The sequence below is a fragment of the Meriones unguiculatus genome, chromosome 8 (assembly GCF_030254825.1).
Source record: "Meriones unguiculatus strain TT.TT164.6M chromosome 8, Bangor_MerUng_6.1, whole genome shotgun sequence".
NCBI lineage: Eukaryota > Metazoa > Chordata > Mammalia > Rodentia > Muridae > Meriones > Meriones unguiculatus.
In genome coordinates this window covers 47,536,167-47,563,473 of record NC_083356.1, presented here as the reverse complement: position 1 = coordinate 47,563,473, position 27,307 = coordinate 47,536,167, and the positions used below count along the sequence as shown (strand labels likewise).

Here is a 27,307-nt window from a genome sequence, read left to right as displayed (position 1 = left end):
CAGCTTTCCAGAAGCATTTGTAAATGCTCCTTCTGCTTCATTCTTTTTCTTTTTCTCTTTTTTAATTAGGAAGTATTAGCTGTAGATCTTCTCTGAAATGTCTGGTAGAATTCTGCTCTGGAGCCATATGGACCTTGGCTTTTGCAGTCTGCTGATTTTCTTTAACCACTTTGATCTCCTTATTTGTTATGGGTCAGTTTAAGTTGTTGATTTCTTTCTGCTTTAACTTTGGTGGTTTGGGATGAGTCAGGAAATTAATTTATTTTCTTTATGTTTTCTGATTTAAAGGAATGTAGATCTTTAGAGTATTCCCTTAGAGTATTCTGAATTTCTTTAGTGTCTGTCTTATGCTTTCCCATTCATCTCTGATTCTGTTAATTTGTATCTTCACTTTATTGTATTTAGTTGTCAAATGCCTGTTGATCTTGTTTATCTTTTATAAAGAACAAATTTTAGATTACTTGGTTCTTTGCTTTGTTTCCTTTGACTCTATTTCTTTAATTTCTGCTCTGATTTTTGTTATTTCTTCCTGTCTGTTCAATTTGGGTTTGGTTTGATCTCATTTTTTCTAAATTCTTGAGTTGTATTATTAAGTCAGTTGTTTCTAATTTTTTAAAAGTGCATTTGTATAGAGCTATAAACTTCCCTCTTAGTACTACTTTTAATGTGCTGCAGAGGTTTTATTGTGTTGTGATTTCACTTTATTCCAGGAATTTTATTTCTTTCTTGATTTCTTCTTTGATCCATTGCATCATTTATGAATAAGTTATTTAATTTCCATGAGTTTGTGTTGCTATTGATTTTAAGCCCTATTACATTATGGTCCGAAAGGATACATGGAATTTATTTCAGTTTTTCTCAATCTGTTTTATGCCCCAAGATGTGATCTGTTTTAGAGGATCCACAGGCTGCAAAGTACAGTATATAATCTTTGGTGCAATATTCTATAGATATATGTTAGGTCTATTTGATTTGTTATGACATTCAAGTCTGATGTTTCTTTTACATGCATTCTTAATATGTCTTTGAATCTCATTTTAATATGTATTTCTTGTGAAGTGTTCCCCCAAATACACTACTTGCCTCCTGTGCTTCTTATAGTCTGGATAACTGCTACTGTGCACAGAATGTTAAAGCAAGGATAGCACTTGCTTCTTCACAGTGCTATCAGATGACTTAGGACTGATTTTACTAGCTTGAAAACACACACCACTTTTCTGGCATCAGGATAAAAGGCGGGGTTATGATTATTCAAGCCAGAAAACCTAGGGAGGAAAAATAGAAAGGTAATTTTTTTTTGAAGATTTATTTTTTTTGTATACAATGTTCTGCCTGTGTGTACACCTGCTCACCAGAAGAGGGCACCAGATCTCACTATAGATGGTTGTGAGACACCATGTGGGTACTAGGAATTGAACTCAGGACCTCTGGAAGAGCAGCCAATGCTCTCAACCCCTGAGCCATCTCTCCAGACCCTAGAAAGGTCTTTTTAAAGAAAAACAGGATGCCATCAATTAAAAAAAGAGATGCTGACTGCCAAGAAGGCTGATATTTAAAATTTTTCTATTAAAATTAATTGTTCCAGGTGTTTCCAGAACAAAGACGGGGGAAATATGAGAAGCAAAGCTCTATTTCTAATCTCCATTTCAACCAGAAAACCAAACACAAAGGTTATGATACCCAAAGTAATAACTTCCCATTGCTGTGATAACACACTGCACAAACCTCAGTTTATGGTCCCAGTGGGCTGAAGGCCATGATGGTAGAGTGAAGGCACGGCAGCAGAGCCAGTAGAATACTCACATCTAGAACCACAAGCTGAGACAGAGAGTACACCAGGGACGGAAGGATACTTTTGAAACTTCAAAGCTTGCCTCCTCTGACACACCTTCTGCAACAAGACCACTCCTCTTAATCCTTCACAAACTAGAGTTCAGGTATTCAAAGACATGAGACTATCAGGATGGACTATTTTCATTCAAACTACCACAGTTCTTAGAAAAAAAAAATTTCAGCATGCAATACAAATTTTATTATCTGGGGGATGGAGAGGTGGCTCATTGGTTAAGAACACTGTCTGCTCTTCCAGAGGTCCTGAGTTCAATTCCCAGCAACCACATGGTAGCGCTCAACCATCTATAATGACATCTGGTGCCCTTTTCTGGTGTGAAGGCATACATGCAGATATCGTATACACAATAAATAAATAAAATTTAAAAAGTCTTAGTATCAGTCTGTTAGTCCTTATAGGAGAAGGATACATCACTGTTTTTTGGTTTGTTTTGTAATTATGAAGGTCCATTTTTCTTTCTCTCAATGTAAAAAGTTTCCAGTATGCATGTCAATATCTCTATGTTTTTATTAGTTCTTTGAGAATTTTATACAACACATTTTTCATATTCATTTCATTCCCCCAATTACTTCCAGATCTTTCCTATCTCTCTCTCTCCCTCTCTGCCTCTCTCTCTCTCTCTCTCTCTGTCTCTCTCTTTTCCTCATTGTCCCCATGGGGTCAAGTTTATATTGGCCAACTACTCCTGGTCAGGGAGCACACTCTCTGTCTCAGATTGTGAGTCTAGATGTGAGTATTCTACTGGCTCTGCTGCCATGCCTTCACTCTACTATCATAGACTTCAGGCCTCTGGAACCATAAGCTGAGGTTTGTGTGGCCAATATCACATCACTAAAGAAAACTCACTTTCTCTCTCTTATCAACAATCAAATGTCAATAGCCTCTCAGCTGTGTGTGGGACTTTGTGTGAACCTTGCCTCCACTCTGCTGGGATTTTATCTAGTTTTAGTTTGTACAGGTTTTGTGAGTGCTGTAAAAATCACTTTGAGTTCATGGGTGCATCTTTTGCGTTATATGTGGAAAATACTATCTCTGTGAAGTCATTCACCACCCCTGGGTTCTTCCTTCTCTCTCTTTGGCGTATATTCCTGAGCCTTTATACACCACATACGTAAGGCAGAGAATTCTGAAATCTCTGATTCTCTACACACTGACCAGTTGGGGTTTTCTGTGTTAATTGCAATCTACTAAAAAAAAAAAAAAGCTTTTTTGATGAGGGTTGAACTATGCACTGTTCTATGAGCATAATAAGTCACTAGTCATTATGATACTATGTCCACTTAGCAGAATAATAGTGGTAGATTTCCCGATAGAGTCCACAGGTTCTTGGCTTCACTGACAGCATCAAGTGTTGATTGCATCTCATGAAGTGTTTCTTCAATAAAAAATTTAAAAAGTGGTTAGTTACCCCCACAGCATTCATGCCATCATTTCGCAAGTGGGTATATCTCGCCAGGCAGGTCGTTCTTAAAGCAGGGTTCACAGCTGGGTGAGACTGATGATTTCTTTTCCTTTGATAGTATGTACAGCACCTTCAGCACTATAAATCTAGCCCATAGGGATAAAGATTGCAGGTGAGTACCAGCTAGATTTGTTCATATTCTTTGACTCAAGCATATAATAAACCTGCATATTTTTAACAGTCAAACATAATTATTATATAATATTCTCTACATAGAGTTTTTACAAAGTTCAAACTATAGACACTGAGAAGTATGGCTCAGGATCATTATTGGCCTTTTAACCTGAGTGTTGACAACTGAGAGGCCAACCAAAAATAAATATTTTAATCTCATATATATATTTATAATATATATAATATATATTATAATATTATAATATATAATGTTATATATAATATATATAATATTATATTATATCTATATATTTCAAGCCTATTATATCTTTGTATTAGGCAAGTTTACTTTTTTCCCCAGTATGCTTTGTTGAAATTCTCAGTGACTATGATGTAAAAACCTTTACATCATATGCATGAATTACCCTAAAAGAATGAACATAGATGAGAACAAAGATTTACCACAGCATTGATCGTGCTAATTAAACATCTTAGAAATATATACCACAAGTGGTCAGAAATTATAAAACTCCTGCATGTTTTATAAATTTTTAAGTTGGATTAAAACATGGCATGTATGGAATAACTGTATAATAGAATATTGTGGAGGCATTCAAATTGTACTTTATTTATGAAAGTGTATTGTAAAATAACATATATATGTGGATCTTTGGGGAATAGTTAGTCTCAAAGTTTCATTATTCCCAGCTTAACATTTTCTTGTTCTAACAGGACAGTCCATTCCTGTCTGATTCAAGACACATTTTGGCCAGTTTTACAAGCAGATTTGGCCAAGGAAATCAGGTTATTTATGTTCTGTTTGGAATAGAAATTCAAACTTGGCAAATAATTTACAGGTTGGCAAAAATTATATCTTCTTTCTTCACACAATTTAAGCCACCAGGAAAGGAAAAACAATAAGAATTAGCACCCAAGCTTCATTTAAGTCCTAAGCTTCCTTAAACATATTCCACTGAGAATGAAAAACAGAGCCCTCCATGAAATTCAGCCAGAAAACAGAAGTGCAACTCAGCATAATTTCTGCCAATGTATGGCTCGTTCAGCAATGCTATGATGAGTTCATGTGGGTAGGCACTAAAACAGGATTCTAATGGAAAACCAGAGGTGCCCAGGACAGTAGAAAGAACAGTTAATTTCATGAAATCCTAAACATTAAGATAAAATAGTTTTTTCCTTATCAGGTCAAGGAAAAGATTGTAAATATAAGCTCTTTTTGCAAAATACTAATAATTGCTAGTAATAGATGAGAATTACACATTGTTTATGCTATATTTAAATAACTTTATATTTAAATAACTTTATGCTTTTCAGTTCATGTACTTCTTGTGAGAACTCTATGAGGTACACAGTCATACTAAAATGAAAAAACAAAAACAAAACAAAACAAACAAACAAAAAAAGCAAGGCTTAGAAAGTTGAGGTGAGTTTAGTGAAGTTACAGACTGCAGAGAAAAAAGTCAAGATTCTAATTCAGGTAGATGAGTCCCAAAGAATGCTTCTAACCAGAGCACTTTGACAGCAGGTATGAATGATGTTAAAAACTTAAGTCTTGAATCTGCTGGGCCGGGTGAGGTTCACTAGACCTCCTCTCTAGACAGATCTTCACTAGGGCTCCGCTGGGTCTAGAAGAGCAGGCACATTGCTTCCTTCTTTCTTGCAATACCTTGAGTCCTACAAACTAGAGAGATGGCTCAAAGTCGGGGGAGGCCAGTGTAGAATGACTCAGGTGTCCACAAATAGCTTCCAGTCCTCACCCCAGCGGACTTGGTGGAACTGCTTGAGCCATGAAGCAGCACCATCTGTAATTTGTGATTTGCTTAAGGTATTTCTGCAGCAATGACACTCATTGAGACATCTGTGAGGTGGGCTGGGGCCTAATTTAAAAGCACTCATCCATCTAGCCTTCTCCTTTGTCCTCCAAATGGGGGATGAGTCTATCATTAGTCATATTCTGGGGCCAGATTTTTCAAGTTTGTAACTCAAGAGTGGACACAGTCGTTTCTAAACAAGCACTGATGTGCCTTACACTTAACTTTTCCAACCACGTCCTGACTTCACACAGTGCTTAATATGTGGTGGTTGCCCACATATTCATATCCATCCATCCATCCTTCCATGCACAAATACCTATTTTGCCACATGTTTACAGAAGGACAAATTAAATATATAACACACTTTGATTGATGTCGTAAAAACAAAACAATATTTCCAAATGAAATTTGCCTTTTTCTCCATTGCAAATATGTGAAGTTGCTGACATACTACTGGGGTGAAAAGGAGGGTGAGAGGAAAGGAGAAAGGAGTGTGAGGGAAAGGTTTATTACCACCAACAAGCTTCACCACAGTAGCTCTGAATGGTAGCTGCAGCACACCTGGAACCATTTAAAAATTCTTTTGAGAAATGCCAGTCTAATAAATGCTTTGCCAGCCAGTAATTCATGAGCTCCAGGCAGTAGTTGAAACTAAGGGGGTTAACGGCCACAGCTGTCGGACTCCAGATGCTCTGGGGCCCAGCCCTGCCACTTTGTCTCAGCATTCATATGGAGGGACGCTGTGAACTGGGCACATCACCACCATTCACTCTGGCCAACTTCCAACAGTACAGCTGCATCTGGCCTGGAAGATGGCTGTTACTGGGTGCTGGGCTGCAGCCAGGCTATGAGAGTTGGACCTTCACCCAGCATACTCAATCGAACCCTATCTGCCTGACTCCCCAAGAACCCTCATGTAAGATTTAAGGTTCTTTCTGGAACCAGTCTTACTCTACCCAACAGAAAAGATGGAATGAGAACCACACAGATGAAAAGTCATGTCATTTATTAATAATTTCTTTTTTTTTCTCTTCTATAAATCTGAAGGAAAAAGTCTTTGGTGACACTCTATAAAACAATCTATCTTGGATGGCAAAACCCAGACATAAAGTTACACAGGTCAGTGAAGTAAATCAAGATCTATGGCTTTGAAATTTCTTGCACTCTCTCACGCACTTTAGGACTCAATTGCACTAAATCATTAATACTCTGTAACAAATGGGGAAAACACTCCAGAGAAGACCTGTGTTGACACTACAAAAACATCAGCAACGTGTTAGAAAACTGTCCCAAATGTACATTGTATACAAAATAAAATTCACTATTTTTTGTTACAATTTTGTCACCTAAAATAGTTCCAGTTTTCCATGTCTTTTTTTTCTAACCCTCATCATATCCTATACATTTTCTTCTCAGCATAAATATACAAGTTCATTTTATGATAATCGGGTCATTTTCATGGCCCTAATTTTTAGGAATAATTACAACTAAAATGAGAGGAATGTATTCCTGTAGAACAGAACGCTATTGCAGGAACCAAATGACCTTCGAGGCCTGAAAGGCAAATTATTACAAAAATAGTGTGACTGAAAGATAGCTTGACTTGATTTTAAACAAGGGTGAGACTACCTTCCCAAGGTTGAGCTTGCTCATGCTTGCCTTTCCACCTGTTTTGCAGACTAGAGAGGCAAGAAGATCAATTGGGCGATATATATATATTTATAGAGGGGGAAACAGAAGACTCACTTCGCCTTGATATAGAACACATTGGTATTATAGAATAGTGACGACTATCACCTCAGCTTAAAAAAAATATATCATCCTCTGATTTTTGGAAAGGGCAAAGAGAAAAGATGGCTTCCTGGCAGAATTACTTTTCACTATCAAAACCAACAGATTTCCTATCTAGAGCTTCTGGATCTTAATACTGAATTGATGAGGTAAAACCTTTTTAGGAAGCTTGATCCCACTTTACCCCCTTTAAAAGAAACTGAATCTAGGAATAATTTCATCTTCACATGATTTAATATACTAAGTGAGATGAGTTTAATGCAGCTCAATAGTTATGTTTATTCACTGATAATTTAATCCAAACCAACTTTGTTCCCATCAAGTTTGAAAAAAAAAGGCAGGCAACAGCAAAAGGTCTTTCTTGGTAATGTCTAATCAACAAAGGTGAAAACATTTTAAAGGCCCTTGTCCATAGTTGTCAGAAACTAGGTAACTGAATTTAACAATTGTAGCCCTAATGCATTGCCTATATATTGATGACAGTAACTATTAGAAGTCAGAAACATTTTTTGTCTCAGAGTTCGTGACAAGAGCTAATACCCTTAAAATTGGAGCTTTCAGACACCCCTAGAAAAATATATTTCCAGGCAGAGGAAGCTTTTTCCTGTACTTGCATTCATAGTACGGTCTTCTCCAACATGTGCCTCATTCAGCTTCTGCCTGATGAGGCTTTCTGCCTTCTCCCATCTTTCAAACAAGTTTGATTAAAATTTCATTCTCTATTAAATAAAGCACCCTTTAAAAAAAATAGTCTGTAGATCTGCTCACATCACTCATCTCACCCCTGATTAAATTAAAGTTCAGCAACCTTTATGAAAGGCCACTAGCATAATATTCCTTCAAGTCACCAGGAATTTGAGAACCACCAAAATAAAGGCTAACATAGCCTACTGTAATGAAAAGCAAAAATCATTTTCAAAAGGGAAATTGAAGGATTCCACTGGATCGATCCTTCTTTGAGCACCATTTGGAACAAGTTAAACTGTAATGCACACTAGATTCCAGGTATGAGATTCTTCCTTTCTTCTGAGGCATCATATCTAAAAAATGTGCTGATATGCCTTGCTATGCCCACCTGACTATGCTATATTTTGTGACATGACTATAAGGATTATTGCATGGATTTTTCTCTATAGTCTCAACTTTGGGTCATTTTTGGCATTTTCAACAAAAGTGATATGTTTAATATATAATGTACAGGTAAAACCTTGATGGTCATATAAATCTTTTCATGTAAATACAGCTTTTAAATTACTTATTTTTAAGGACACCTGTACCAACGTAGGGCTGGGGAAAATGTGTGAAAATTGTAAGAGGCTGAGTCCTCTATGGAGTTCCTTTGTGCAATTCATTAGATGGATTGTATTATATTCTCTTCCCTTGGCATCTTACCAACTCAACACATGTTGCCCCACTTAGGGACCCCTGGTTATCATTAAAGCTGGCTGAGAGATAACTCCTGACATCCTACAGCAACGACTATGATTTGTCAACTTATTGCAATGCAATCTACAACTCTTTCCTAAGAGAATTAAAATTACATCTTGCTGTTGGGCCTCACTGATTTGCTTAGCATTGTTCAATTCCCAGCTGTATATTCCAAATGAAAAAAGAACATGCTAGCTGGTATCCCAGAGTGAATTACTCGAGAGAATGACAGAATGCAACCGTGGAGACTTAAAGGAGATGAGAAGTGTGTCAGTTCCTGTTCTCCTTTGTAATTACTGCACACGTTACTTGTGGGGAATATGTGCCCTGTGAGCTTTATGACAGGTAAACTTGGCAAAGCAGTTCCCTGAATCCACTCATGGGACTGACTGGTACAATTAGGGACACTGCTTTGCAAGCCAAGGTGACAACTTAAGTTTTAAATTAGCTTGTGGCGGTTTAACATAATGTTATATTCATGTATGGAAAGGAGAATGATATGAGAAATACTACCATTCTGATAAATTTCCCATTTTAAATACAAATATGCAAATAGAATTGTTCTCCCTTTAACATACTGAGAATTTCAGTTAAAATTAGTATGAAAACGTGGGGCATTTTATTGATAGACACAAATGTAAACACTGTGGGCCTCAGAATTATCCTTGATATGTCACATCCACTTAAGGAATGTCCCTTGTTTGAAAGCAGGCTGAGGCTGGGCCCTACTGGTTGACAGAGATGGATATAGAGATGGTTATGGGTCACAGAGCTACAGAGAAGCCATTTTGAGTGGACTTCATGGCCGATGCACCGCTCATAACAGCATCAGTATATATGAGCTCTGGACCCTGCTCTGCTGCAGCTCATCTCTCAGGACCTCAGCACACACCCGCATGCAGTCTTGTTTACAGTAACCCTTCCAGGATAAAAAAGTAGCTTCCTTTCTCTTCCAGATGTCTACAAAGAAAGGATGAATTCGAGTCCACCGAATTTACATGATTTTGTCCTGACCTTGGCCAGACACACAGTTCTGATGAAGCTTTCTAAGACAACACTGGAAACAATTATATTAAATACATGAGTTCAGGGAGGAAAAAGAAACTAAAGTGCCCATGGATTATTCTATTATTAATAGTCTTTCTATAGACTCACCCTCTTTTGGCTCTTTCAAGTAAAAGCAGACATTTAACATCAGAAGCCTCCATGTTTCATAATGGAACAGAGTGATCTGCTCTGTGAACTCTATACGTATATTTTTAATGCTTCAAAAACTTAAGACATCGTAAGCTTAAGACAGTATTTTGTGGGGATGAAAGTATTGTTTTTAACAAGAAGCACAACTACGGTTCTCTACATTTCAAAACTAAAAGAACTCTTCCCATTTGTTTCCGATTAATTTAATTGCTTTATTTTTGGCCTAAAAAAATGTTTAACCAAAATTAAAAAGAAAAATAAAAGAGTTCCATGGCAAGGCACACTCTTAATGAGTTACTTCACAGCCATCCTCTTGTTAAACGGTGTAGATTTACAACTGATCACTTCTTCCTCAACAGGGACACCTGTGCAACTTAAGTTTTTCACAAACATTAAACCTCTCGTCTTATAAATAATATGGATTCATCCCCCCGCCCCCCTTGGACCCTAAAGCACAGGGTTTCTATAACAGATACATGGCTCAATGGTTGAATCTGGGAGTCTGCCACTAGGAAGTACTGGATTTCAGTTGTGGGATCACTAGTTCCATCCCTACCATGCTGGCGGTTGTTTGGTTCCTTGTTCAACATTTCTTAAATCTACTTGAGTTTGCTTGGTACTAACACCCCCCACCCGTCCCCATGTAAAAAGATTATCATACGCCTATTATCTCAGACATAAAGTTTTCAGTTAGAACTGCCGACCTGGAGTCAATACTTTCTCTCATGCAGCAATATTTTAGAGACCAAGGGGATCCAGACATTTGAACTGGAAAATAGTTTTGCATTGATAAAATTGGAATATGAACTTGTCTTAGTGTAGGCCCAGTTCTTTGCTGACACTACATCAAATAATTGGTTGTGTTTCCCATGGTGTCTGTGTCTGTCAGTCACTGCAGGAAATTCTGGGTGACCCATGGCAATGATGTCTGTAGGAAAGGGAGTAGCAGCTTGGAAATAGTCACAACCAACACAATTTTGATTAAAGAAAGAACTCTGGTTTTTAATAGTTTTGATCATTAAAAAAGTTTAAACCTGCATAGCAATCATTTCAAAAATAATTATTTAATGTTCCATAATTAAACTGTACACAACCTAGTCATGGGACACAGAAGCCAGTGAGGTGAATGGAGCAGCCTGCTGCAGCTCCAGGAGCCAGGATTCCAGCCGAGTTCTCATTGGCCTTGGTTATTTTTTGTCACTGTGTTTCATCTAAGTTTTTTTTAATTTTTTTATTTTTTTGATACTTGGCACAGTCTGGCTCCACCGATGAGATGAGCGGATCTGCACTGGGAAGAGAGAGCAGCTGGACTCCAGTCCCATCCTGCTTTCCCTCCCCCACTCAGTGGGATTCCTCAAAGTCGCTCAATGTCTCTGTATTTCTTCCTCAGAATTGAGACTTGGTCTTTAAAGAGGACCGGGTCGAGCCTCATCTGAGAGTGGATCAGCGGCATGTAGCCAAACCAGCTGGCAAACGTATTCATGCAGCTCTGTCGCTGGGCAAAGTGGTCAGGGTCAGCCCAGCGGGAAGCCCGGGAAGTCTGGAGAGAAGGATACAAAGAAAACAGTGAGAGAGGCGGTGGGGAGCAAGCACCACAAGCCTGACCCGGTAAAGGCCAGCAGTAGAGTGGGGGGCCTGGCCCCCAAGCCTGTCCATCCACAGAGCTGGTGGAAGGCAAGGCTCAGGCACACTGACTTATCTTTGCCTCAACTTCACCAATGTCCAAAACGCTCCTAATCCTCCAAAGCTTGCTGAGCTAATGCTCATGTGACAGAATGACAAACCTGAACCAATGGACTATCAACTACTCTGGTCACTCAACAGGACATTGCATTTTGTATTTGGGACCAAATGCAATGACTCACAACGAGGTCTCTGCTTCAAAGACAGCTTTTTAAATCCTTCACTGGACTTTCTTTACACATAGATCTAGTTTTATGTGTGTGTGTGAGCTATGCCTATGTGCGTATGTGTACGGGTGTCTGTGGGAGCCAGAAGAGGTCATGGGATGCCTTGGAGCTGAGGCTACAGGATGTTCTCAGTTATCTGACAGGTACGATGGGAACTGATCTCCCGTCTCCTGCAAGAGAAGCAAAGCAAGCACTCTTAACTGCTGAGCCGCCTCTCCAGCCTCTAGATCCCCTTTGTTAACATGCTCGATATGGAGACATGAACTGCCGCTGTGGATTCACACTTTATGCCTCTAACTTTCCCCCTTTATGAGGTTCCTATTGAATGGCTTGCTTAAAAAGACATGCGTATAACTGAAGAACAAAATGAAGCCTTTGCACTTCACTCATGGCTCCTGCTACACAGCACATAAAAACCAGTGTTCCCATACAGACTTCTCCACGGAGATGACTCCATGAGGTACAAACGGGACTCAGATCCAGTGACACCGTGTCCATGTCTACCAGACTGGCTGCACACTAAAATATTAAAATTCTGCTCTTAATCCAACAGTTGTCTTTCCAATGCCACTAAATTCCTAAAGATTATTGTTCTAAACATTAGATAGTCCCAGGAATGAGTGCTTACTCAGAAAAGAGAAAAAAAAAATGGCTACCATCCTTTTAGTTATGTTGCCCCTAAAGCTGGGCAAATATATTTCGGCCACATAAATGACTGGCACTGACTTGATGGCTTCTGGCGGGGGTTTGGGAAGGACAGAATTCAGTTCTATTTAAGAGCATTTGATCACACTTCAGCGAGTATATAGCTAATACTAATTAGACTGGTGAGCTGTTTTTTGCTTGTTTGTTTTTGTTGTTGCTGTTTTGCTGGGAAGGGAGGTCACAAGTTGCAGGCCATGGAAGGACTGAGAAGTGAGTGTGATGGGGTATATAATGTGAAATTCCCAAACAATCAATAAAAAGATTACATTAAAAATAACTTAACAAAAGAAAACCCAAATGGTACGCTATAATTTGAAGAGAACAACTAAACGTGTTTTATTTTAGAAGCATGTTTTTGTGAACAAAGACAAGTTTTTCAATTATGGTATAATACACGCACACACACACATATTCAATGTGTACACCATAACCACAGATAAATAAGCAACTGTTAACTACATGTGTGTTTGTGTGTTAGAAACATACTTTCATGGAAAGTGCATTTTAGAGTGAGAATCACTCTGAGTCACTTTAAAATTACAAGTGTCAACACGCTTGAAAATAACGTGATAAATACAAATGTCAAGTTAGCACTGAGCAGCAGAATAACAAAACACTACTTGTGAAGTGTTTTCATGAAGCACGTCTGAGCCTCACAGGAGCCAGATGGAGAAGCTCCCAAGTCACAGCAGGTTCAAGGAAGTTACAGCTCTTCACTGAAGGCTGGCTAGAAAGAGACAGAAGGAGGGCTCTATTTCCCAGCATCTGCAGTGGGAGGAATCACCTTCCCAGGTCACAGAAAGGCAAAGAATTAAGATAGCTGCCTGAGTTCCTATCAGAGTTCTCAACCCGCGGGTCTCAAGTCCTTTGGGGTTGAATGACCCTTTCACAGGGTCACCTAAGACCACTGGAAGACACACATATTTTTGCTATGGTTCCTAACAGTAGCAAAATTCGTTATAAAGTAGCAACAACAATAATTTTATGGTTGGGATCACCACGAAATGAGGAACTGTATTAAAGGGTCTCAGTACTAGGAAGGTTGAGGACCCTGTTCTAAGACTGAGAGAAATTTGTGGGCATTTCTGATTGGCCCACTTACTCCAAAGGGCCAGACCCAAGCCCAGGCAAATACACACATATTCAAATAAAGAAAATGGTCAAGAACTTCAGCTCATTCTTGATTGATTCCAACTCAACCAACAAATATTAAAAACAAAACAATCTACTAAAAGCATAGCTTAAACATAGTACCCATTTGTTCCACAGACACAAACAGTTGATAAAACAATGAATGTGATGGGAAGAAGGACTCAAGTATACTATACTACCAGGATACATGGGGACAAATACAACATTCAGTTTAGATTTCTCTCTAAAACGTGTGAAATACTGGAGATGCTCATTTAGTAGAACTAGACAAACGTGTGAAGAGGTCAAAGAAGCAACCCCTAAGATGCAGTATGTTACTTGCAGTCCTCCCTGGATAACTACACGACCTCAGGGGAGTCTGCAGACTCCTCCTAAAAAACACTAGAAGCAGGAGATTGTGATGCAGTGAGCTAGCGTGCCACAAAACATATGGGCACAATGGGCACTGCTCGGTGTTGAAGTATTTTGGTCTTCATGACTGGGAAATTCCTACAAATGCTCCAGCCTGCTATTTCAATGGTTAAAGGTGAGCTGAAGTTTCCTGGTATTCCTTGCTCAGAAAGAACAGGCATTTCTCCATAACCAGTACTTACAATACTATCCGAACCTGTGTGTGTTCCGTAAATAGTGAGGATACTGTATAACTGAAAATCCTCCCACTATTTTTCTCTTGCTACTTATATTGAATTAGAAAAACCCAGCCAACAAGGCTGCTATGAGGGCTTGTTAAAGTCCCCTTTGTAAAACTTAGGTTTACAGCCAGCATCCAGCACAAAGCCTGAACAACTGAACTGATACAATCTTGGCCTTCTGGTTTTTGTTTGTTTGTTTGTTTGTTTGTTTTGGTGGTGGTGCTATTTGTTTTGTTTTATTTTTTTTTAAAAAGATATACTTACTATCTTGGGCTCTGTCGCTGGGCCTGGCCTAGAACCCTCATGGCCTAGAACATCTGTGTCAGCCTCCCCGTAGTCACCATGCCTAGCTACACTCACATTAAGAGTTGATCTTAGCCATGCTGGCTGCTCTACGATTTAACTTGGGTAGACCTAATAGTTGTTCTTAATTTTTTTTTTAAGAGATCATATGTATTTATTTGTATGTGTGTGTGTGTGTGTGTGTGTGTGTGTGAGGTAGAGAGCGGAGCACTGGAACACATGCTTGCCACAGCATGCATGTGGAGCTCAGAAGACACCTTGTGGGACTTTGTTTTCTCCTTGTGGCAGGTAAGTCTGGGAATGAAACTTAGGTCTTCAGCCTTGGTAGGAATTACCTTCACCTGCTGACACCTGCTGACCCTCGCACTGGAATCCCACCTCCTTCAATCCATTTATTTATTTATTTGTTCATTTGTTTATTTTGAGACAAGGGTCTCACTTTGTAGCTCAGATTTGCTTCAAATCCACTATGTAGTCAAGAATGACTTGTGACCTCCCAAGTGCTAGGATTCTAACTGTGTACCACCATATCCACCTTATACGATGCTGGAGACTGAAGTCATCTTCCTCACGCTCAGCAGGTATTCTACTAACTGAGCTACGTCCTCAGCCCTCATTTATTGCATGTGGTGTTGGCTCTGCCAGAGAGGAATAAAAGTGGACTTCAGCTTTCGATGGGCCTGACACGTGGAACCAGTGTGTTGGAGAGCAGCAGTGAGTGAGAGATGAGGACTACACTTTCTGTCTCTAACCTACTGGGGTACTTGCGGCAATAAGTTAAAATTTCTAGACCCAGTTTTTCTGCCTACAAACAGAGGAAGCTGAAAGATATTTCCGTGAGAGTATCCTTTAGCATGAACATCTATGACCCAAGAAGATATATGGCTTCACTTTAATAATCAGAAGCTAGGGTCAGATGGAAGGGGAGGAGGACCTCCCCTATCAATGGACTTAGAGAGAGGCAGGGAGGAGATGAGGGAGGAAGGGAGGGTGGGATTTGGAGGGAAATAAAGGAGGGGGCTACAGCTGGGGATACAAAGTAAATAAACTACAATTAATCAGTTTCATAAAAAAGCCTTCACCATTTCATTTTAAAGATAAGAGAATTTCAGAAGGCGACTGACTTGTCCAGAGCTTACAAATGCTGGTTCTAAAACTGAAAACTGACAGCGTGACCTCTAGTGTTTCACTATGATATTTGCTCAAGTGAAAAACACCAAAAGATTGTGCTAAGAGAGTGCTCCTTGCTAGTTGTAGACATCTACAGTAAATTGACACAAACTCTTTGCAGACCTTTAACTCTGGGCTAGACTGAGTGGTGACGACTTCCCCGAAGACACTGATGTCTTATCCGGAATACCATGATCTGTAGGTGGGGCGTCTGGAAATGATTAGTTCATTGGGGTAGAATCCTCACGAATGGGGTGCACCAGAGAGTGTTCTATCTTGTGGGGACATGGCAAGCAGATGGCCATCTGTAAATTAAGAAGTGCTTCCTCGTTGGGTATGAAGCTGCTGACACCTCAGGTTTTAGAATTCCCTGGTTTCAGAAGCATGAGAAATAAATGTTTGTGACTTAAGCCCTAAGCCCATGTTGTTTTTGTTATACTAGCCCAAAGGGAATAAGACAAACTCTAAGAACATGTCACTGTCATGTCATGTTATGGGTTATCTAAGAGCTTTATATTCTTAATTATCCAAGTGCCAATCATTCCTTCCTTCGGGGAATACCGATGTGGCTTATTTTTCTGTCTCCTTATGACACTGCTAGATAAAGTAGAGGAAAACATATTTGTGTAGCCTTGGGAAGACGGTTCTTTAGTCTCTTACCTGGCCCATCATTGTTTCCTTATACTGCTTCTTCTGGGTCACTTTAATTGGAGGCAATTTTGTCACAGCAGACACCAGGAAATTCATGAGAATGTCCTCACAGTTGGCCAATTGGTCTACCATGTTCTTCAGGCTGGCTGGCAGGTAATGGGAATACAGGTAGTGGTAATATCTGTAAATAACCAAGGAAAGTTTCTTACCCGGGCAGCATTACATGACAGGTAGACTTCAAACACAGGCATTCTTGGACTCTCTGGGTATGCTCCTGAATGCATTAATGATAGCAGCTATCACTTCCATGTTATTCACCAGAGGCCAAATGATATTCTCAAGTCTTTAACAAGAAATGCCTCATCTAACCCTCATAAGAAATCTGTGAAGCAGATGTTATTATTATTATTTTTATTCTACAGATGCAGAACCAAGGCACAGAGATCCACAGGGACACAGATAATGCTTGGCCATCAAAATTTAATATCAGGTCAGTCAGTTAGATAGAGAAACTGAAATGCTAAGATGTTGTGATGACAATAAAGATGATAATCTTCACTGTCAGTTTGATACAATTTAGAATCACCATGGATACACACCTCTGAGTGTGTATCTAGGACAGTATTTCCAGAAAGGTTGCATACAGCAAGGAAGGCCTGCCCAGAACGTGGACAGCACCACCCATGGGCTGCGGTCCAAGACTGGATAAAGAGAAGAAAGCGGATTGAGCACCAGCATCCATTTCTCCCTGCTTCCTAACTGAAGATGCACTGTGACTAGCTGCCCCACGTTTCTGCTGCTGCGACCCCCCCCACCACCGTGGTGCTCTGTATTCTCAAACCGTGAGCCAAACCAAACCTTCTTTGTTAAGTTGCTCTTAAGAAAAGTGACTATTGCTGGCAAGCAAGAGAATTTATTTACAAACTAGACAGAGTACTAGAATGAATCAAATTCATTTGTGTGGATGTGGCAGGAAGAGGGGAAGCTTTGAGATCAAGATTTACTCCGGCGAATGTTTATACTGGGGCACTTCCAGCCTCATCCCTGAGATGCTAAGACTCAGTTCTCTATTTTAAAAGTCTAAGGTAAGACTGGTGCACTTTCCTCATTAGGATAAAATCAGGATTTTCATTCATGATCCAGTGGGACTGTAAAAATATTAACTTTCTATCTACATTCACTCATTTGGCAATTTTACCTCAGTCTGCTGGTTTTAAGAACTGACCATCATATATCCCTGCCTATGACATTTTCCCGCATGGCCTTTTAAGTGTTATGCCATGGTCAGGGCAAAATTTGCATTTAAAAGTAGTTACTCTATTTGTAGTATTCCCTCTGTTGATGGCCCTCTATCCTTCCAGACTTCAAGTCAGAAAACTTGGTCTTCATTAAATTCTGATTAAGTTACCATGCTGAATCAGCTGATACCATCGTTCACTCCCTGGCCCCAGTCTAACCTCTCTTCATCTACAGATGGCCCACTAATTCCTAACAGTTCTTCTTCCTTCCTTCTCATCCTCCTTATTGTCTTTTCCTCACGGCATCCTGAATGGATACTGGGAACACAACCCTGAAGTCTATTCTGTTCAAGCCCATGCACCAACTTACCCACTAGAGGGAACATCAACCTGCCCTGCCTCTGTCTCTGGTTCCCAGACCTCTTGGACCTTGCACTGCACCAGCACCCACCAATCTCACTTTTCTTTTCCGTCTTTCTCCACTGTTTTGCTCTGGGTGTTTATTATTGCTATTCCCAAAGCCACAACTTCCCTGGCTAACTTTCCCTTGCTTTGAAGTTTTTGTTCATTTCCAATATGTATAATGTAGACCATCCTGACCACTCTCCAACCTGCCTCATCTCCGTGGTTCCTGCTACTTGACTCTTCATCAGTGCCTTCTTGCTGTTCCTGATCTCCTCACTAGAATATGAGTCCTGCATTGTCAGAGAATTTGAACCCAAACCACCTAGAAAAGGAACTTTGATAATTAGGTACCTACTCTTTATATTCACCTACCCAGCCTAGCTCTGAGTGTATCTTTATCCCTTGGCATAGCTAAAAATGACTCTGCCTTAATTTACAGAAATACAATTGAGCCAAGAGGAGTCATAGTACACATTTGCTACCTCAACAAAAATCAAGTAGGGAGACTTAATTTTCATTAATGTTGTTAACTAGATTTGGTCTAAAGTTTCAAGTAATGCAGTGGTCAGAAATGACTTGTTGTATCCCAATGAGAACTCTCAGCTCCTCACTTGTGGTAGATAGCAGCTCCTGTCAACACCATGGAGTAGTCATTTGTCCACTTGGATGTATATCCCCACCGCTCCTTAGAGTTATCCCAGAAATGGCTGCGTGCAGGATACCCCACAATCCTCTCAGGGAAGCTCTGCCACACGGTGAAGGCAAAATCCACCTGCAAGGCAAAGTACAAGCCAGACAAGCAATCAACACCGCGAACAAATGTCAACAAAGCATTAACTCCCCCTGCTAATTCTTAATGTGGAATCCTACCACTGTTTCAAAACATTAATTCCCGATATTCATCAGCAAATTAAACTGACTGCTTGACATTTTGCCCTGTAATTATGCACATTTCAAATGTTTTCTATGAAAGAAACTTAAGATTAGTACAGGAGAGATACAGAGACAGAGAGAGAAAGAGAATGAGACAGAGAGATACAGAAGAGAGAGGGAGTTACTGATTTGCCCTTTAGAATTCCCAGTCTATTCAAGCTAAAAAACAAAAAGCAGTTGCTCCCTCTCCTCAACCCCAAAGGCACACGTGACCACTGATTCACAGGAAGCACAGAGGCATCTGTTTTGTAAATGAGAACAGATTTCCTGCGTGTATCCAGGGACTGAAATACAGCATGCATCGTAACTAGCATATATCAAAGCCCAAGTGACTAAAATTAAAGCATTTTCTTTAGGGAAAAGTTTTTGTAAAGAGCACAACTTTTAACAGGAACACAGAGAAGATGTCACAAAGAAAATGCACCAGGCATGTCAGGTGTGAGGACACAGGATGCTAGGTAAGGCTAGAAAGGCAGCCACTGTGAAGTCACGGGAACAAGGGCAAGTTGAAAACAAGATTATGTTTTAAAAAGGGAGTGACTTTCTGTTGTTAATAGGAAGCCAGCGTAGGTACACATGACCCACTCTATGCTAGCACGTAGAGCTATTTAAATGGTGATATGTTTGTGATCATATAACACTTATGATATAAAGGTGAATAGATCTTTACACACTCCATCAGTTTGTCCTTACATTAACCCTGTGACATAGATACTTTTAAGATACTTTTATGTTTGTCAGTTCATAAAAACAAAAGCTAAGATATATGGAGCACTAAGTAATTTCTTTACACTAGTAGGTGGCAGGGCCGAGATTTGAACCCAGGCATTCTCCTTTCACATCAGTGTGAATCCTAGCCGCTCTTAGGTCCTGTTGTTACTGCTGAAAGCAATTTATCTTAAATACATGTTATAATTCACCTTGCAACCCTGGCCCATCTCTTTTCGGAAAGCAGTGCAAAAGGAATTCTCATTTTTTACAAGTATTTTGAGTTCTTTACTGTGATAATGGCTGGAGGACTGAATGCTAATGCTAAATCCTGGTCCTGTCATTACAGATGGTCAAAATATCCACTAACTATTTGGAACAGCTAAAGAGTAAAAACAGTGGAATTTTTACGAACTAATGAATGTGACCATATAATGTAACCGCACCAGGGAGTTATTGAAAGGACTACCCAAGTGAGGTTTCCCAGGTCCCTGGTTGGATATTAGCAGGCTTAAAGGCTACTGGAATGGATTCCTCTCTCACAATCGACAGTTTAAAAAGAACAGGCACTGAAGCATAAGCGCTTAGATGACTGTTCAAAAGAAGAGGATCTGAATTCTAAGAAAAGGATCTGAATCTTATCTCTGGCTAGGAGTAAAGGAAGACAGGTCATTCTGAATTGCTTACTGGCTGGTTTTGTGTATCAACCTGACACAAGCTAAGGTCATCAGAGAGGAAGGAGTCTCAGTTGAGGAAATAACTCCAAGAGACCCAACTGTAAGAAATTTTCTCAATTAGTGATCAATGGGGGAGGGCCCAGCTCACTGTAATTGATGCCATCCCTGGCCAGGTGGTCCTGGGTTCTATAAGAAAGCAGGCTGAGCAAGCCATGGGGAGCAAGCCAGTAAGCTCCACCCCTCCCTGGCCTCTGCATCAGCTCTTGCCTCAAGGTTCCAGCCCTGCTTGAGGTCCTGTCCTGACTTCCTTCTGTGGTGAACAGTGCTGTGGAAGTGTAACTTGAATAAAACCTTTTCTACCCAGCTTGCTCTTGGTCCTGGTGTTTTGTTGAAGCAATAGATACCCTGACTAAGACACTGTCTATTCAGAGGCTTCATGGAAAAGAACATGGACATACCATTGACTTCTTTAAGAATGAATCCAAATGGATCTGTCAATCACCTGGCAAGAAAACATCCCTCAGGAAGTTGTCTCTCCCAGCAACCTTAAGGAAGATGTAGCCTTTGTACTCACGTAAGTCAGTACAAGGGTCCCTCTTGGCTACTGCCCACTCTTACTATGAGATTATTTTCCTCTACCATGGTGACCTTGGGCCTTTCCCACTCTGAGCCAGAAGAACATCTCATGGTATTTTAATTATCTACTTCTCTTTAAGTTATGTTCTGTGCCTCATCTACATTCTCTCCATGAAAATAAAGGACTGGGGAGCAGAGGGGGTAGCCAAAGTGAGGTCCTGGCAAAAGTGATACAACATGGCTGAAACTCAAAAACAGTACACTAAACAAGAGAAATCAGGCAAACAGGGCCACGGAGGATACATTTCCACAAATATGAGATATCTTGGATGGGCAAATCACTGACCCAAAACACAAAGTTTGTTAAAGATGAGGAGGCACAACTTAAAAGATATTCAATAATTCCATTGTGGATAATAAAAATGTTTTAGAAGAAGATATAAGTGACAGTAACTACTCATACCATGAATTAACAAAACCACAAAATTGCAAAGCTTAAACTGGTTTATTTTCTAATATGTGAATTATTATTCATGTTTGTAAGATATCTTTTTAAAATGAAGTGAATAATCCTAAATAGATATTCCTCAAGCATTTTACCGTATTCTTATATCACCCATTCAACTAGGTAACATTTCTCTTTAAACTGACTAGTCTACTTTTTTTTTTTTTAATTAGTCTCACCCTAAGTAAAAATGTCAGGGAGATCTTGGGTTTCATTGTTGACTATGCTATTTCCAAAGGAACATTAAACCAACAAGATATTTAAAATGAATATGAAGTATCTTTTTAGAAACATTAGTCTAGAACATTAATTTTTTTATTACATTTATTTATTTGAGCCAAGTGGGAAGACACAAGCACGCATCAGTGTACATTATTTGATTTGTTTGGGGAACACGAGACACACTATGTGTATGTGGAGGTCTAAGGACAACTTCCACAGTCAGCTTTTTCTGTCCATCATGCAGGACCCAGAATTTTAGGAAGCCAGGCAGTGGTGGCACAAGACTAATCCCAGTATCCAGGAGGCAGAGGCACGAGGGTCTGTGAGTTTGGGGCCAGCATGGTCTACAGAGTAAGTTCTAGGACAGCCAGGGCTGTCGTAATAATGTTCGTAAATGAGGCTGTGAGATTTGGTGAACAGTACCTTTATGCACTGAGCCATTTGACTTGCCTCAGAAAATTATTGAAATTAAATTTTTATCTCCAAACTCTTCAGCCTTAGTTTAGAAGCCACGCTCATTGCAAATTGCCATACATTCAGGTTTGCATGAAACATTCTGAACTGTGCCAAAGACTGCACAATTACTATGTAGTCAGAGGCTTTCGAATATAAAGGACAATGGTTAACCAGTGTGCCAACTTGATGGCAACAAAAGTTAGGAGGGCAGAGAGAAGATGAGTTCTGTGTGGGCCAGTAAGGACACCTCAGTGTGAGCCTAATATGTGAGTGTCCTCTTGTTTGAGTGGCCATTGTTCAGTCTACTGAGTTCCTAAACAGAGAGCAATTGTGGAGGAAGAAGGTGTTCATGCCATTTCTTAACTATTTAAAAAAATATACATATATAGTGTGTGAGGTGGACGGGTGCATATAGCACATGTGTGGAACTCAGAGAACAAGTTTCAGGAGTTGGTTCTCTTCTTCTTCCTTGTTGAGGCAGGGATCTCTTTTTCTCCTGCCATACCATAATTTTCAGGTTTGCAGGTCTGCAAGCTTCGTGCTCACGCTCCTGTCTCTGCCTCCCATCTTGCTGTAGGATTGCTGAAATTACAGATGTGTACCACCACATCTGGCTTTGTAATGTGGGTTCCAGGTATTAAGCACAGGTCATTAGGCTTGCATGGCAAGAGCGATGACCTACTTAGTCATCTCACCAGCCTTGTATTTTTTTTTTTAACCTCCTGCTTCTGCCCTCATGCTTGCACAGGGACTGCTATTGCCTTTGGGTTGGGCCTTAACCATCGACTACTTTCATTCTCAGGCCATCAGTTTTCTCCTGGAACCATAATGCCAGCTTTCCTAGGACCCCAGCTTAGATACAGAAAATGAAAACTCTGCCGTCCCCAAGAGCACATGAACTAATTCCTCATAATAAACCCTTCCTGGTTCTGTTTCCCTGGAAACCTTGACATCTCAAGAGAAGAAAGACTTAACATGACTTATCTATACAAATCACACCTTTTAGGATCTGGGAGGGAAATAGGATAGTGGAAGTGGTAGAACATGCATAAGAAAAACTTACTAGGGAAAGTTAAGACAGCAGGAGCTAGAGAGCACTTGCCAGAAACCTGAGATCAGGTCATGATAACCTACGCCAACCCCCATGCTCAAAACCAACTGATGGGATGATGTATGACGCAGCCTCTTGTCAAGGAGTCTACCTGAATGTCAGCACTCCTTGGGGTTTCCCATTATTCTTTGATAAAGAAACACATGCGCTGGCAACCAGTATTGAACCCAATGGGGTGTTTTCACTGCATGAATTCCTCACTATCTCAGGGCCTTTTCAAGTCATTTCAAAGGAACTCAAAAGTAAGTTCAGATAAAGCTGTGATTCTTCTGATAACACTGCTCTCATTCAGATCATTAGCACATCAAAGGAAGCAAAGGTCAACATAAGGCCCTTTCTCTTAAAAATCAACATCTGTTTTCTTTTGAGGGTTTGCAGCAACTGGTATAAATGTAAATAACCATAAACCAACTCTATCTAATGCCCTTTAAATGATGCGTTTAAAAATCTATCCTTACTGCCTCAGTGAGACGTTTATACAAGCAAAGAACCCTTGAGCAGAGTGTGTGTGTGTGTGAGTGTGTGTGTGTGAGTGTGTGTGTGTGAATCCAATGGAGCCAACATCTATTCACCTAAAAAAAGAGAATAGAGAAATTCTGCCTACAACCATTTTAGGCAATACAACCACTTCACTGATCAGCAGGCAAAAGCAAGCCAGACTGCCAACCTCTTAAATTTACATATCATTTTCAACCCACATTGACTTCTAATTACTTCACATGCAACACATGTTCATCCCAGCATGCACTGAGTGGTTGGAACTGCTATCTTTTGAAAGGAAATTCTCCAGTACAAAGATGAACCACAGTGGCAGAAAGTTATTTTACCACAGGACATAGAAAAACAAAGCCTGGAGTGAGACCAATTGCCTTGTGTCCTGGGGAAGATGTGAGATGAAACATAGTCCAGGTCGTAGGAAGATGCTCTAGGTATGATGTACTGCGGATGTTTCAACTACTCATCCCACCATGAGGACCTGCTACTTGTCCTGGGTTTGCCCTCAGGAAGGCACTGCTCCGTTCTTCTTGTCCTAAGATGATGGGAACTAATGTGATGACTAACCTTGACCATCAACTTGACCAGACTCAGTGATGTCCAGAAAATTAGTAAAGCACACTGCTAGATGTGTCTGTGAGTGTTTTCAGAAAGGGTTAACTACGGGAGGGGAGAAGGCTTGGTGTGTAAGTGGAATGTCAGATCCAATATGCTGGGATTCAGGAAAAAAAGCAAAGGGAGGAGCAGAAAGCTAGCTCAGATCTCCTTTATCCCTCCCAGCTCCCAAAAAGGCTGCCACATCCTTCCTGTCACGATGGAGTGAAAGCTCTGAAACCTTGAGCCAAATAAAGCTTCCTTCCTTTAAGTTGTGTGGCTCCAGCACTTCATCAACAACAACAAATGTTGGTTAGTCAGCCCGCCCAGGAATGGCACTACCTGCTCTGCTCCCATACTCTACTAGGGTATGGCTAGGTCAGCAAAATAAAAACAGAAACAGAAACAAAAACATGGGATGAGAGAGAGGCAAGATCTCTTTTCCACTCCTCACTGTGGCACCACAGTTCTGACAACAGTCACATCTCCATGGACACAGCTCTGGGACAAGGGCCTCCTCTTCAGAGCTCTATCTCTCAGAGGCTGAGCATTCCTCTCCTTTCCTTGTTCTTCCGGGAACGCAGTAGGAAAGTATTTGGCTCTTACCAGGTGTTTCACCATCCTGTATGGGGTCCACCAGCCTACCCATCCCTCCCTAAGTAGCTGCAAGTGCTTTCATTTGAGTCATCTGACTTGAATTCTGTTTGCTGCCAGGACTTTGATAGATACAAGCAGGGACCGTGTAACCCAAGTACCTGGCATACAGATCAGAACAAAGAAATCTCTCAGCAAATACTAGTTGAATGAATGTGCTCTTGGGATGCCAGTTTTCCTTTGTAGGGAGCTGCAGAAAACTGCGGGCTGGAGTGTCTCAAAGTTCGTATTTCATTGCCATCCCTTTGCCTGCTCATCATGTCTTCAGTCCAACAATCCACCCTCTTGCCAGCAGACATGCGGCACAGAGGCTGTGTGTCCAGCCTTTTATTGGCATAATAACTTTTGTTGCCAGCACCCACTCATTGAACAAGTATTTATAGAACTCGAGCTACACAGAAGCATCTGAACCAGGTGAGGCCCAGGACATTTTGTCCTGGGTTTATTTGGATTGCTTTGAAGGCAACATCTGTTCAACTACATCTGGTAGAAACTAGATACACAGAAACAGCTATGGAATCTCAAGGAAGACATTGAGTTAGTTAGCCAGCCTGTATCAACCCTAGGTATACCTACTAGAACTAGAATGGGACCAAGAGAGTGCATGCTGGCAAGCATCAACTTCTAAAATGATTATAAATTTAAAATAAATAAACAAACAAACAAATAAATAAATAAATAAATAAAATGAAAAGCTAATTAGCCAAGTCTCTGTGCCTTTAAGTAGCTCAATTAATAATGCAATCCTGAAATTCTTTATTTTTATATAGCTGTCTTTGATCTCTTCTATGGCGTAAAGCTTCAGAGATCAATACTCATTGCAGTTACAAAGTTTTCGACCATCTATCTTCCCTCTTCTTTCTCCATATACTTTTTCAAGCAGTCCTCTCTCTCTCTCTCTCTCTCTCTCTCTCTCTCTCTCTCTCTCTCTCCACAAATACTTGAACATTCAAAACAGAAAAGGTCTCCATCTCAGCCTCCAAATGAAACTGCTTGCTCTTGTGTGTATATGTGTTTGTGTATATATGAATGCACACATGTGAGCATGAATGGAATGGGGGCAGGGAGCACTTTAGATGAGACAGAAGAATGGCCTTTCAGAACCCAGGAGTGTGCCATAACAGAGAATGCATACTGGGCACACGCATTACGATAACTGCGGAAGGGTGGGATGGTTGACTATAGATCAGTTTCAGAACAAAGCTAAATAGGTCTTCCATCCCTAGGTTCTACACATCTGCCCACAGCTGTTCTGCTTATAAACAAAAGGAGATGGAAAACAGGAGGGGAAAGGAACAGTCATGCAAATTAGGACTTAATTAGAAGAGAAAATAAAGAGAAAAGTGCCCTCATCAGGGTGCCAGGTGGTGGCAAGGTGCTAACAAGTATTGGGTTAATTAAAACCAATTCTTTATTAAGTTTTGGGAAATGTTTTAAACTTCTACCAAGGCAAAGGTGAGAACAGTGCTGGCACCTCGGGACTGGAGAGCCCTTCCCCACTCCAGTAGCACCATTCTTACCTCGGTAGTAGAAAGCACAGTGTCCTCATCGAGGCTGAGCACAGCATCAGTGATGATGTTGTCATAGGGTAGAAACCGGCTGCTCATAACCTGGGGAATAAGAGCGGTGGGGTGAGAGATTAGGGACAAAGAGAAGTAATGCTAGAGCCTTTCTGTCAGGAAGATTCTGCCAACCATATCATCACGAGGCCTGTTCCACGACATGTCAACTGCCGTAGTGAAGGTCTTCCATTGCCCATGACCCAAAACTAGTCTAGGTGGCAATTATTGAGCTCCTACAGGGACCACACCAAACACAGCTAGGACAAAAACAAATGTGTTTCATGGCCTGTCTTTAGGAACGCATCATCTGCAGAAATGGAGGGCTAGGTGACTGGCTTTCACACAGAATGAAAAGTGCCAGGCCAGAAGGAAGCACAGACAGCTACCTCGAAGACCAGATGAAGGCTTCCAGGGAGAAATGATTTAAGCAGGCTGTAAGTAGGAATCACCATGCAGACATAGAAATGGGGCAGTAGAGACAGGGTTCAGCAAACACAAGGGGCTCCCAAAACAACCAGTATCCTGACAGCAGGAAAAAGCAGAGAAGACAATATGATTCCATCCTGGTACATATCCCCGGGAGGCCAGTCCATTGCAGATGTGCAAACATTTACAATATTGACTTTATATCCACTTTAGCAAAAATCATAGAGAATGCATGTACATATATTATTGCTATGACAGTGGAAGGCATTAGGAATGAAAAATAAATGGATTTAAGTATTTAAAAATTAGCATGTGTAGGTCACAGCTAAGGAAATTATGAAGGTGGCACATGGGTACATTCTCGGTGACTCTACCCCTGTGGGCATGGGGGTAAAAACACTGGTGTGAGAAATGAAGTTATAGGAGTTCACCTGTGATAGGCATTGCTTCCCCTGTCGAGGAATGCACTACACATGACTAATAGGCCTTGACTAGCTATGTTCCCGGTCTTCCCTTCATGCCCTTCATCTTGGTGCATCTTTGTAA

The 27,307-nt window shown here is 40.5% G+C and overlaps 1 protein-coding gene across 1 annotated transcript in view; it reads right to left on the bottom strand.

Annotated features, from left to right (window-relative positions):
* Positions 1-6,249: 6,249 nt before the first annotated feature.
* Positions 6,250-27,307, bottom strand: part of Ext1 (exostosin glycosyltransferase 1) — a 284,583-nt gene continuing 263,525 nt past the window's right edge. Inside the window, exons 8-11 of the mRNA XM_060389420.1 lie at positions 26,294-26,383; positions 18,454-18,614; positions 16,209-16,380; positions 6,250-11,216 (exon numbers count right to left, since the gene is read on the bottom strand). Coding sequence (XP_060245403.1) covers positions 11,031-11,216; positions 16,209-16,380; positions 18,454-18,614; positions 26,294-26,383 — 609 coding nt within the window. The 3' untranslated portion in view covers positions 6,250-11,030. The remainder of the gene's footprint in view (positions 11,217-16,208; positions 16,381-18,453; positions 18,615-26,293; positions 26,384-27,307) is intronic.